The sequence below is a fragment of the Schistocerca nitens genome, chromosome 1 (assembly GCF_023898315.1).
Source record: "Schistocerca nitens isolate TAMUIC-IGC-003100 chromosome 1, iqSchNite1.1, whole genome shotgun sequence".
NCBI lineage: Eukaryota > Metazoa > Arthropoda > Insecta > Orthoptera > Acrididae > Schistocerca > Schistocerca nitens.
This window is the reverse complement of record NC_064614.1, coordinates 490,612,741-490,624,936: the sequence shown is the minus strand read 5'-3', so window position 1 is coordinate 490,624,936 and position 12,196 is coordinate 490,612,741. Positions and strand designations below refer to the sequence as shown.

The 12,196-nt window shown below is 42.2% G+C and overlaps 1 protein-coding gene across 3 annotated transcripts in view; it reads right to left on the bottom strand.

The window, feature by feature from the left end:
- The window catches only part of LOC126252582 (ecotropic viral integration site 5 ortholog), a 372,193-nt gene that overhangs the window by 46,383 nt on the left and 313,614 nt on the right, over positions 1–12,196 (bottom strand). For all 3 annotated transcript variants that reach the window (XM_049953493.1, XM_049953486.1, XM_049953501.1), the window contains exons 5-8: positions 7,771–7,899; positions 6,031–6,201; positions 4,561–4,686; positions 1,580–1,698 (exon numbers count right to left, since the gene is read on the bottom strand). In XM_049953493.1, the coding sequence (XP_049809450.1) occupies positions 1,580–1,698; positions 4,561–4,686; positions 6,031–6,201; positions 7,771–7,899 (545 nt within the window). The remainder of the gene's footprint in view (positions 1–1,579; positions 1,699–4,560; positions 4,687–6,030; positions 6,202–7,770; positions 7,900–12,196) is intronic.

Genomic DNA, 12,196 nt, shown 5'->3' with positions numbered 1-12,196 from the left:
CATAAATAAATAAAGCTCTCAGAAGGGGTGTGTGTGTGTGTGTGTGTGTGTGTGTGTGTGTGTGTGTGTGTGTGTGTGTGTGTGTGTGTGTGTGTGTGTGTGTGTGTGTGTGTGTGTGTGTGCGCGCGCGCGCGCGCGCGCGCCCGCGCCTATTGTTGACGAAGGCCTTAATGGCCGAAAGCTTTATTTATTTGTGACAGTCTTTTTGTTGCATCTATCTGCAACTCAGCATCTCCGCTTTATGGTGAGTAGCATCTTTCCAATTGTTATGTGAGCTTTTATGTGAAGTATGCTCTCATAAATTATAGCTAAGAAGTGTTGCAAGTGTGATGATGTCAGTGACTTTTGTAATGTTGGTGAGAATAGAATTGGGTTGGTAAAAATGGAACCTTGCAACTGTATTACTCACAGCGTATTGTACATTAGTGTAATTTGTGTAGTCAGATGGTGGTGATTTACTGAATAGCCACAAAGTTCTGGTACTTCTCTCACCATTAATTGTGTTACTGATAGACTGAATAAATCTCTACACTTAGTGGAGCCACTTAACACACATGCACACAGTATATCTTAAAAGGTGGGCTTAAATATATCTGATGAAATTGGCCTGGTCATGATCAAGTTTAGAATTGTGATCTGCTGTAACGCATTTCTTGATTTATGTTGAAATATCTGAAGTTCCCTAACTCCTAAGTGACATACTTTTGTAGCAGAGAGAGACAATTTAAACCTCTACGTTTCTTCAGGTGTTGGGGGAGCTGAGGCTGAGCTGTTGCATTTCATACCCCAAAAGCCATGAAAAGTATTCCAACCACTGATAATGGAGACAATCAAATCAACATTGTCACATGCACAATGATAGAATGTAACATATGGGACAGATGCTTCAATATGGATGAAAGTTGCCAGCTCCAGCTATTTAACTTTTCTGCATAATAGCTCACTTAATAACTGCAAACAAGCACTCATTTAATAAACTTAAAATAATTCGACTATATAAACACAAGTTCAGCTATGTTACTTTGTCTTCTCACATACGAGAACTGGACATGAATTGCTGGGGAGGTGCAGACTATCTGCACTGCATCGCCAATGATTCATAGAGTGCACGGCAGAAGGTCGGTATAACTTCGTGTAACACCCTGCATTTGCTTTGCATTACTATAATGCAGTGAACTAGGCTCTACCTCAGTTAGACATGGTACCACACACATTTCATCTTTCTTAACCCACTTCATTAAACAGTAACCAGTAATTTTACACATTCAAAACACTATTTTCAATAATCTGTAATTTTTTCTTCCCCCATAACAGGAAAACAATTAATCCTAGAGAAAAAATGGATTGGTCCTTTTTTGTAGGGAACTTAAGCAGTTAAATTTTGTCACTAGAAGCTGCAATTTTTGAGGTTTTGAAGAAAACCTAAGTAAGTGAACTATAAATGCTTCCCACCACCACCTCCGTCATGCTCACACTCACAGCCCATAAGTCGAGGTTTTAGTATGTTGTTCTATCCATCCTGGCCTTTCCACTGTTCAGGATAAAAATTATATTTTTACAACATTTCACATTCACTAACCTGCATGCAACTGATAGAGGCAGCGCAGTTGTGAAGAGTGTAAGAAACCAGCTGCTGGCGTACATACTTGTGTGGAAGCTCTGAGACTGGAAGTGGATGTGCAGGTCAGGAATCAGCTCCTGCGAAGACATTTCTATTTTGAAGAAGACATTTGTATGCTATATTCATGTAATACCACTGAGTTAGAAATGCCTCCAAGGATTCTAGCCTCATGAATTAATTATGAACTTTCTAATTATTGCAGAACTGCCCATTACTGCTATGCTATAACCTTACTAATAAATAAATATTAATTTTATTTTAAGAACTGACCAGATACAACTGAATGGCTATGCACAGTGACAAAGATATATTGATGCTAAAACAAAAACATTCTGCTTGTTTATGACACTAACTCTAAGAATTATATACATTGAAACTTCCTGGAAGATCAAAACTGTTTGCTGGACCAAGACTCGAACTTCGGAGCTACCCAAGGACGACTAATGGCCCACCCTCACAGCTTTACTTCCTCCAGTACCTCATCTTCTGCCTTCCACACTTCACTTCCAGCAAACCTTGCAGAACTAGCACTTCTGGAAGAAAGGATAATGTGGAGACATGGCTTAGCCACAGCCTGGGGGATGTTTTCATAATGAAATTTTCACTTTGCAGTGTGCATTGGTATGAGTGCGCACTCTGCTGCAAAGTGAAAATTTCATTCTGGAATTATATGCATTCTTAACTATAATGTACAGTGCAGTGGTGTGAGTCGTGCCACTGCAGATGTAGAGAGGTAGAGGTAGAGGTAGAGGTAGAGGTAGAGGGGGGGGGGGGGGGGAGAACTTGAAACAAGAGGCGAGTGAGCGTCTACACTATACACTGAGATGTCATTATTATTAAGTTTAGCTACCATTAATTCGGGCCCCAATAACAATAGAGATTCCCCACAGCTTCATGCTTATTTGAGGTACTCTTCGTGCTTTATAAATAATGAACAAACATGGTTCCATGAAATTTCAGGTGAACTGGCAGTTGTCAACTTGCTGCCACGACATTTCACAAAGAAACACTTCAAATTATCTTGTTGTATTTGTGTTCCGATCATGAAATTCATGAGATCAGTGCTCTGAATGACTGAAGTATCTTGTTGCTTCAGTGGGTCAATGTTTCCACCTCCACCCTAGGCAAAAACAAGGCACCGTCATCTTGGAAACATGCACATCTGTCATTCGTCAAAGCATCTGCCAAGACTATCACTGCAACTAATGCCCACTCACGTGCTACAGCCAAAAAAACCTCCTTTCAGCTGACTCTGGTGTGTTTATTCTAGGGACTAGTGTCAGACAAATCATAGTACAGAATTACATGTCTTATGGACACAAATTAAGTACGGTGTCATTTAAGTTGTGCTGATGGCTACCAATACATATAGTTTAGTGCATCCAAATGACATGGGCAGTCCCTCACAAAATGTCTGTTCTGGTCGCTTGCAAATGCATTTATAATGTTTTGGTTAAACCAGGTTGAAATGGCTTAAAACATACAAAAACAGAAATTGCTACGAAAATGCCCAAATGAAAATGTGACAAAATGTTATAATGTATATCAAATGATTACATTTGCTCACAGAATTACAAAACTAATTAGATTTCATCTATGTCAACTGTTATGAAAGTCATCGATATGTCTTTGTAAGCATTTTAATTAATAAATAGTAATTAAAATATCATAATTTAAGTGAAACTAACCGTCAGGAGTATTAACAGGGTTTTCTAAATGTGTCACAATTAAGATGAGCTGTGCTCTCATATCAGAGTTTGTGGTATTAGCTGATGGGAACCATCCCCCACAAAATCTATTATGTCACTAGAGTAATAGGTGACTAAGACTTCAAACTTGTTAGGAAAGCTGGGAATAATTTGTAAAAAAGAAACCAAATGCGAAAATGAGCCTCATGAAGAAAACCAATAAAGTGAATGTAAGTGAATAGATCAATATGAAAAGCGATGGATAATTTCAAGTAACTTCGTTTAGAGGCCAAAAGTCTTATGTTATGTCAGAACCAAATTTTATTATGCAGAATTTAGGTTACAAAAGAAAAAAAGAAAGTTGTGTCTGAAGCAATCTATTTGGAATACGTGGATTAGTAACAACTGCTCTCAGATTTATGAAAGGAATAAGTGAGGTGAATAGAATTATATCACAGTATATGGATGCACAATAGAATGTCGTCGATTTAACTCTGATGGGATCAGAATGTCACACAGAAAGCAAGAGTCAGACAAATTGCATCAGTAACAGTTGAAAAGAAACGAAAAATTTCGAACATAAAAATTTAAAAAGACATTATACAGAAAATATCTAAGAAGATGTAAGATACAAGAATAAAACTATGGAAGATAAGTATGGCCCACACAGATATTGGCAGGCCAGTGAAATAATTAATATCCAGAAACAAGGAACCAACAACGACCCACATGAAACACATCATTTGTGTCCGATATTCTGTTGCATGAATGTTCTACAACAGGACACTCCCAATGCTGACTGGCTGTGAACTCTAAACCTAACAAACAGTTTATACACAATTTCATCCATTCTTAATGGATTACTGGCTTACCATACACTATCTGCTGCTCATTATTAATGTTCAGCAATGTGCATGCGTGCCAACCATTATTTCTCCAGAAATCTGATCTTCACTCAAAGTTTCAGGTAACTTTTCCTCCCCTCCACATAGGCCCATTTTTCATGCTCTGCTGCTCACAATCAAGTTACCATTCTGGAAGTCTGAGATTCAGTGTCTCACCCCTTTTGTATTTCTTCTTATTCTATTTGAACTACTACTGTTTCAGCAAGTGATACAAAGCTAGCATTATTTGTTCCGTTGCTTTCTAAAATTTTGTATTTAGATTTTTATGCTGCCTTTGAGCAGGTTATGGTACAGATAACAGGCTCTATTAATTTAAAATGAAATAATCACACAACAAACTGAATACCTGCACAAGGTTCTCCAATTGATACATGCACAACCCAAGTTCTGCCATAGTTGGTTTGAACATGTCCCTCATCTTGTATTCTTGCATAAGCTTCACTAGAACTGCAAATGCTTCTTCTTCGGGCATCTACCAACATAAACCGTGGAAAAAAATTAGAACACAGCAAGAACTTCAAGTACATTAAAATCACTGGATGTAAACAAATAATTAGCAACGATGTTGGACTGAAAACATGGAACAGGGAAATGTGAAACAATAAAGCCACAGTGACTTACATCTCTTTCATTTATGACAACTATTTGTTTATGTCAAAAATTCCAAGCTACTCTGTGGTTTGCAGTCCATGCTACACTGGCTGGACAAGTAAATTCAAAGATCAGAATAAGGCAAGAGCATATCATCTGCAACATGGCAATGTCTAGTAAAGTAGTGTAGTCTTCAAAACAGTCTTCAGGTTGTGGACAGCTTTACATTTTCTTTTACTGTAGTGAGCAAAGTATCTATGAGAGAATCCTGCAGTGGCTAATGCATTTTAAAAGTGCTTTCTCAGATTATTACAATGAGTACACAGAACACATGATGGTGTCTTCTAAAGTATTGCTGGATGTAATATCTACTATAAAGCACAAATACTCTCAGTAGTGAATGCTTCCTGACAAAAGTTAATGATGGAATGCTTTACTGGTCCTTGAGTATGACTCCCACACAACTATTTCAACACAATGCCTAACCTCTCACTGCCTGGAACAAATGAGCCGCCTTCACATCACAGAAGGTTATGATTTTTCAGTGATTTGTAATTGTAGATGTGCGATATACAGTCACTTACAGCTAATTCAGCAACATGCTCCAGCACCAGTAGACTACAATGAAAGTATCCTGATCTATAGTATCAAAGAAAAACATATATCATATGTCTAATTTGATGACCAAATGAAGTGCTTATTGTTGCTCATTGCTGCTTCACAAAATATTTTTGTTAGTAATGCTATAATGACTCTTTGACATCTTGTTTATTACAATGTTAGCTGAAGATATCAATATCCTCCGTGATGTGACATTTTCTGTTACTGAATAAATTCATAATTGAAAACATTGCAACACATGTTTTGTGCATAACAATTTAATGTATATTCCCTTCAAGGTGACAGTACATATTCATGGCTGAATACACGAATACTACAGGGATAGACTTCTATTTTTAGGGAACTACGATGATCCCCAAGTATGTAGAGGTATTTGCCTGCATTACAGATCTATACATCTACAACAAATATTGCAGTGAAATGCTTGGTGGAAGGTTGCTTCATATAAGCACTTTCAGACTTAGTGTATGTTGTTTTATGGTGTGGTACTGCACACCACTTAAAAGTACACAAGGAATGTGTGTAAAGTTTACATATTATTTCCTTTCATGCAGTATTTTTTATTATTGTATCAACTACAGATCTCTTAGCAATATAGACATACCTGCATAAGAAGCAGTCCAACAATGAAGCCAGAACCTTGGCAGTAGCCCACTTCACGATCATGTAATGAATAAGCTTTCATCACATTGAACAAGCTTTCTTGTCCTAAGCCATCTTTCTCCTTAAAAAAGTCATGCTCAGGATACGTGCGTGCAATATCTCGCCTTATCACCTGCACCAAGAAAAATTTATAAGGTTGGCTTAATAAATTATTAAGAAATATGCTTTCTGTCTTCCAGTTTGCTAACAGAAGGGCGCATCTCTTACTCTGTGTGTGTGTGGGGGGGGGGGGGGGGGGGGAGAAAATAAGTGTTAAGGAGGAAGTGACTCCCTCACACAATTAGGTAAAGTGAAATTCAGATTCTGTTTTTTTTACAAACTTTCCATTCTTAGGCAGCTTGAAACTTCCAAGGAGAGGCTGGCAGTTGCTGGTTCTGAATTTGGATGAAATTTGGCACAGATGTTTTTCATTCAAATAAAAGTCGACAACTATTTAAGATTTTTGCTTAATACTATTTAATTTTTGACAAAATCAATACAGAAATTTAATATGTCACTAAACTTTTAGCACGGCCAGTCAGAAAGATAGGTAAGCAGTGAATGCTTCATAGCAAAGATTTGTGGGCTCTGGTTAAAGGCCACATCCCCATTTTGTCGAAATTTATTTCTTATGTAATATAGGGAACAAATGGTTTGAATGGCTCCGAGCGCTATGGGACTCAACATCTGAGGTCATCAGTCCCCTGGAACTTAGAACTGCTTAAACCTAACTAACCTAAGGACATCACACACATCCACGCCCGAGGCAGGATTCCAACCTGCAGCGGTGTGTGGTTCCAGACTGAAGCGCCTAGAACTGCTCGGCCACAGCAGCCGGCAGAGAACAACAGGTTTTATACATCATTAATAAGTATGTTTGGCAGGTGTGGTTGTGCAGAACAGTGAATAAGGTGGGTCGGTTTTATTCATTTGCTGCATATTCTCCTTTAAGAAAACTTTTGATCTAAGGTTTCTGTAGAACTTCTGAGTAACCATTAGGTTAACGTCACAAAATAATGCACTTTTGCTTTATTATGATACCAAACTTTCAGTTCATAATATACATAAGGCAAAATGAAATAAATATTAATTATTCATGAAATGAATATGCAAAATTTGTTAAACTTCACTGATTCTTTTACACTAAATGAATCAAACAAATAATAATTTTCAAATGTTGGTAAGTTTGAGAAACAGATATTTTATGTTAGAAAATTTCAGTAAAGCCAAGCTGGGGACTTTAACCAGAGTCCAATATATGGCACTTGCTCTATTTGCTGAAACAACCAGCTTGTCTAGTGTTTATAGTCTTTGAAACAAGAGTTAGGGAAACAGAGGAACTTTCATGTAAATTTTCTCATGAACTATGAAGAACTGAATTGAAAGCTAAATTAGGTGTTACTTTTATGACAGTTACTGACATTCACGTAAAATTTCATCCCAACCTCGAACCTCTTGCCGCCGCCCCCCCCCCCTCCCCGCCCCCCCCCCCCCTACTCCCTCTTGTTAGAGCTACTATTGAGGAAATAATCAGCAAGTCAGTATCAGCATAAAAAGAATATACAATGTTGTCCTGAACTTGTTTCACAAGAAGCTCACATCTAGTTTCAATTCTTTTATGCAAAGTTTTAGGAAAACACTTTCATTTAACAAACTGGAAAGAAATTGATGAAGTTAAAATAATTGTGAAGAGCAGAGGTACCTTTTCACATGCAGATGTTGCCTTGATGTAGTCTGCATATTGTTTCTTGACAGGAGAATCATGGGCACCACATAGCAGCTGCCATACAATACCCCTAAAGTGGTGTGGAACACCCTTTCGAACAAGTTCCTGCAGGCACAGATAAATTAAGATCTTAGGCATACATATGTAAAAAGGGAAGTACATGAATCTGTCTTATGCATATATTTACACAGATTAGCACACTTTTATTAATGTGATTAACTGGTTAGTTTACAGATAAAGTCTGCAGAACTGTGTTTTTTTTTTTTTAGGGCGCAAAACTGCTATGGTCATTAGCGCCCGGTCTGTGACTTAGGAAACAGTAAAAAACCGAAAATGGAAACCAGCAGCAATGGGAACGAAAGTCATAAAATTGGAGAAACTAAAAGGGGAAGTGTCGACCAATGTGCGTGCCATAAAAAACCAACACGACGACATAAAATGCTCCGTAGATCGGCGAAGGGAATCGATTGAATAGCTGGCCGAAGAAGAGAGACGGCAGCCTTGGCTGCTATATCGGACGCCTCATTTCCACAGATATCGACGTGTCCCCGGAGCCAGAGGAACGCCACCGAGACGCCCCCCAGGTGGAGCAAGCGCAGACAGTCCTGAATCCGGTGGACCAGAGGGTGCACAGGGTAAAGAGCTTGGAGACTGAGGAGAGAGCTGAGAGTATCTGAGCAGATAACGTACTGTATCCGCTGATGGCGGCGGATGTAGTGGACAGCCTGGAGAACAGCGTAAAGCTCCGCAGTATAAACCGAACATTGGTCGGGAAGCCGAAAGTGATTTGGGGTGTCGCCAACAATATAGGCACTCCCTACACCTAACGATGTTTTCGAGCCATCGGTGTAAATAAATGTGGCTTCCGTCATTTGTGCACATAGAGCAGCAAATGCCCGACGATAAACAAGTGAAGGGGTACCATCCTTGGGAAATCGACAAAGGTCACGGAGCAGGCAGATCTGGGGACGGACCCAACGCGGTGCTGTACCCCAAGTTGTCAAGAAGGTTTTAGGAAAGCGGAAGGAAAGAGAATGGAGCAGTTGACGGAAGCGGACTCCCGGTGGTAGTAGGGAGGAGGGGCGGCCTACATACCCTACATCAACGGAGGCGTCTAAAAAAATTTCATGGGCTGGATTAGCAGGCATGGAAGACAGATGGCTAGCATAACGACTCAGAAGGACTGCTCGCCGATTGGACAGCGGAGGTTCAGCAGTCTCAGCATAAAGGCTTTCCACAGGGCTGGTGTAAAAAGCTCCAGACACTAAACGTAATCCACGATGGTGGATAGAGTCGAGAGGCCGAAGAATAGACGGCCGAGCAGAGGAGTAGACTATGCTTCCATAGTCCAATTTCGAGCACACTAAGGCGCGATAGAGGCGGAGAAGGACCACTCGGTCCACTCCCCAGGAAATACCATTCAGGACATGGAGGGTGTTGAGGGATCGCAGACAGCGAGCCGAAAGATAGGAAACATGGGAGGACCAGCACAGTTTTCTGTCAAACATAATACCCAAGAATTTAGCGACATCTGAAAACGGAAGGTTGACAGGTCCTAGATGTAAGGAGGGTGGAAGAAACTCCTCACGTCGCCAAAAATTAACACAAACGGTCTTACTGGGAGAAAAACGGAAGCCGGTTTCGATGCTCCAAGAGTGGAGGCGATCGAGACATCCTTGAAGACGTCGTTCAAGAAGGCCGGTCCGTTGAGAGCTGTAGTAGATTGCAAAATCGTCCACAAAGAGGGAGCCCGAGACATCAGGAAGGAGACAATCCATAATTGGATTTATGGCAATGGCAAACAGTACAACACTCAGCACGGAGCCCTGGGGTACCCCGTTTTCTTGGGAGAAGGTACGGGAGAGAGTAGTGTTCACCCGCACCCTAAATGTGCGCTCTGCCATAAATTCGCGAAGAAAAAGGGGCAGCCGACCTCGAAAGCCCCAAGAGAACAGTGTGTGGAGGATGCCTGTCCTCCAACAGGTATCATATGCTCTCTCCAGATCAAAAAATATGGCTACCGTTTGGCGTTTCCGGAGAAAATTGTTCATGATATAAGTGGAGAGAGCAACAAGATGGTCAACTGCAGAACGATGCTTTCGGAATCCGCATTGGGCAGGTGTTAAAAGACTGTGGGATTCCAGCCACCAAGCTAAACGGTAATTCACCATACGCTCCAAAACCTTACAGACACTACTCGTGAGAGAAATGGGGCGATAGCTAGAGGGGAGATGTTTGTCCTTTCCAGGTTTCGGGACAGGAACGAAGATAGCTTCCCGCCATCGTCTGGGAAAAGTACTGTCGGTCCAAATTCGATTATAAAGGCGAAGGAGGTAACGCAGATTATGGGTTGATAAATGCAGCAACATTTGGACGTGGATACCATCCGGTCCTGGGGCGGAGGAGCGAGAAGAAGAGAGTGCATGTTGGAGTTCCCGCTTGGAGAAAACAGTATCGTAGCTTACGCGATTTTGAGAGGAGAAAGCATGATGTCGCACTTCCGCTGCACGTTTCTTCGGGAGAAACGCTGGCAGGTAATTTGAAGAGCTCGAAATCTCAGCAAAGTGCTGACCCAATGAGTTAGAAATTGCGACGGGGTCCACTAATGTATCATGCGCGACAGTGAGCCCAGAGACCGGGGAGAAACTAGGCGTGCCTGAGAACTGTTGAAGCCGACTCCAAACTTCCGAGGAGGGAGTGAAGGTGTTAAATGAGCTAATAAAGAATATCCAGCTTGACTTCTTGCTATCGCGGATGACGCAACGGCATCGCGCACGGAACTGCTTATACAGTTGGCCAAAGTAGGATGGTGGCGGAAAACGCGAAGAGCACGTCGCCGCTCACGTATTGCGTCACGGCATGCCCCGTTCCACCAAGGAACTGGGGGGCGCCGGGGCAATTCGGAGATGCGTGGTATTGAACGTTCCGCAGCTGTAAGAATAACGTCGGTAATATGTGTGACCTCATCGTCGAGGCTGGGAAAGTGACGGTCATCGAATGTCGCTAGAGACAAAAAGAGTGTCCAATCGACTTGGGCAAACTTCCAGTGTCGCGGGCGCATATATGGCAGTTGAGGCTGCAGTCTAAGGACACATGGAAAGTGGTCACTCGAGTGTGTATCATCAAGGGCGAACCATTCGAAGCGCCAAGCTAGTGGAACAGTACCGACCGCAAGGTCCAAATGAGATAAATTTGTCGTGGAGGCAGACAAAAATGTGGGGACCCCAGTGTTGAGCCAAACTAGATCCGCTTGGTGTAAGACGTCTAGCAATAGTGAGCCACGTGGACAAGGATGTGGAGATCCCCAAAGCGGGTGGTGGGCATTGAAGTCCCCAACCAGCAAATAGGGGGCTGGAAGCTGACCAAGAAGATGAAGGAGATCAGCTCGTGCCATTGGTGTGGATGATGGAATGTATACAGTGCAAAGAGAGAACATGTATCCAGAAAGGGAAAGACGGACAGCGACAGCTTGGAAGGAAGTGTTTAAGTGGATTGGGTGATAATGGAGAGTATCATGGAGAAGAATCATGAGTCCTCCATGGGCTGGAGTGCCTTCAACAGAGGGGAGATCATATCGGACGGACTGAAAATGAGGGAGAACAAAGCGGTCGTGGGGACACGCAGCTTTGTTTCCTGAAGACAGAAGATGACCGGTGAGTAGGATCGTAAGAGGATCGACAATTTATCCCAACTGGCTCGAATGCCGTGGATATTCCAGTGGATAATGGACAGAGGGTGAACAGAAAATGGAGGAATGTGACCAAAGTTGCTGTCAACTCAACGACTGCTCAGAGCTTGCGACTGACAGCATGGAATGGCATTCAGACGAAGGCAGAAGATCCTGATCCATAGGTTGTTCAGGAGCAGCTCCTGCCACCAGCGATCGACCGGTTGATCGGCCGCCAGCAGTGCGCCTCGGCGACACAGAAGACGGCCGAGGGCGATTTCCGCCAGGTGGTGCTGTAGATGGGACACGCCTTGGCGGAGAAGAAGATGAACTGGGTTTCTTTGTAGCCTTCTTGGAAATATGATGTTTAGAAGAAGGAGGAACCGATGGTTGTGAAGTTGGGGTACGTAAAAAATCTTCACGAGTATGCTCTTTTTTCGAAGTCTTGGTGTCTGACTTTTGGGCTCGAGATTTAGCAGAACCCGATGAAGGGTGAGCCATAGAGTGGGCAGGCGAAAGTGGTGAGGTTGAACGGGCGATCTTTGCGCTGGCCGATCTGACGACCGTTGCACTAAAGGTGAGGCCGCAAGTCTGCGTGGCCGCCTCCTTTGTTGGCCGAGGAGAAGCAAGGACAGTGCTGTATTTTCCTGTCTGAGGCATGGTGGGCTGTCGACTGGTGAATAATTTTCGAGCAGCAAAGATCAACACCTTTTCCTTCACTCTGATTTCCTGGAT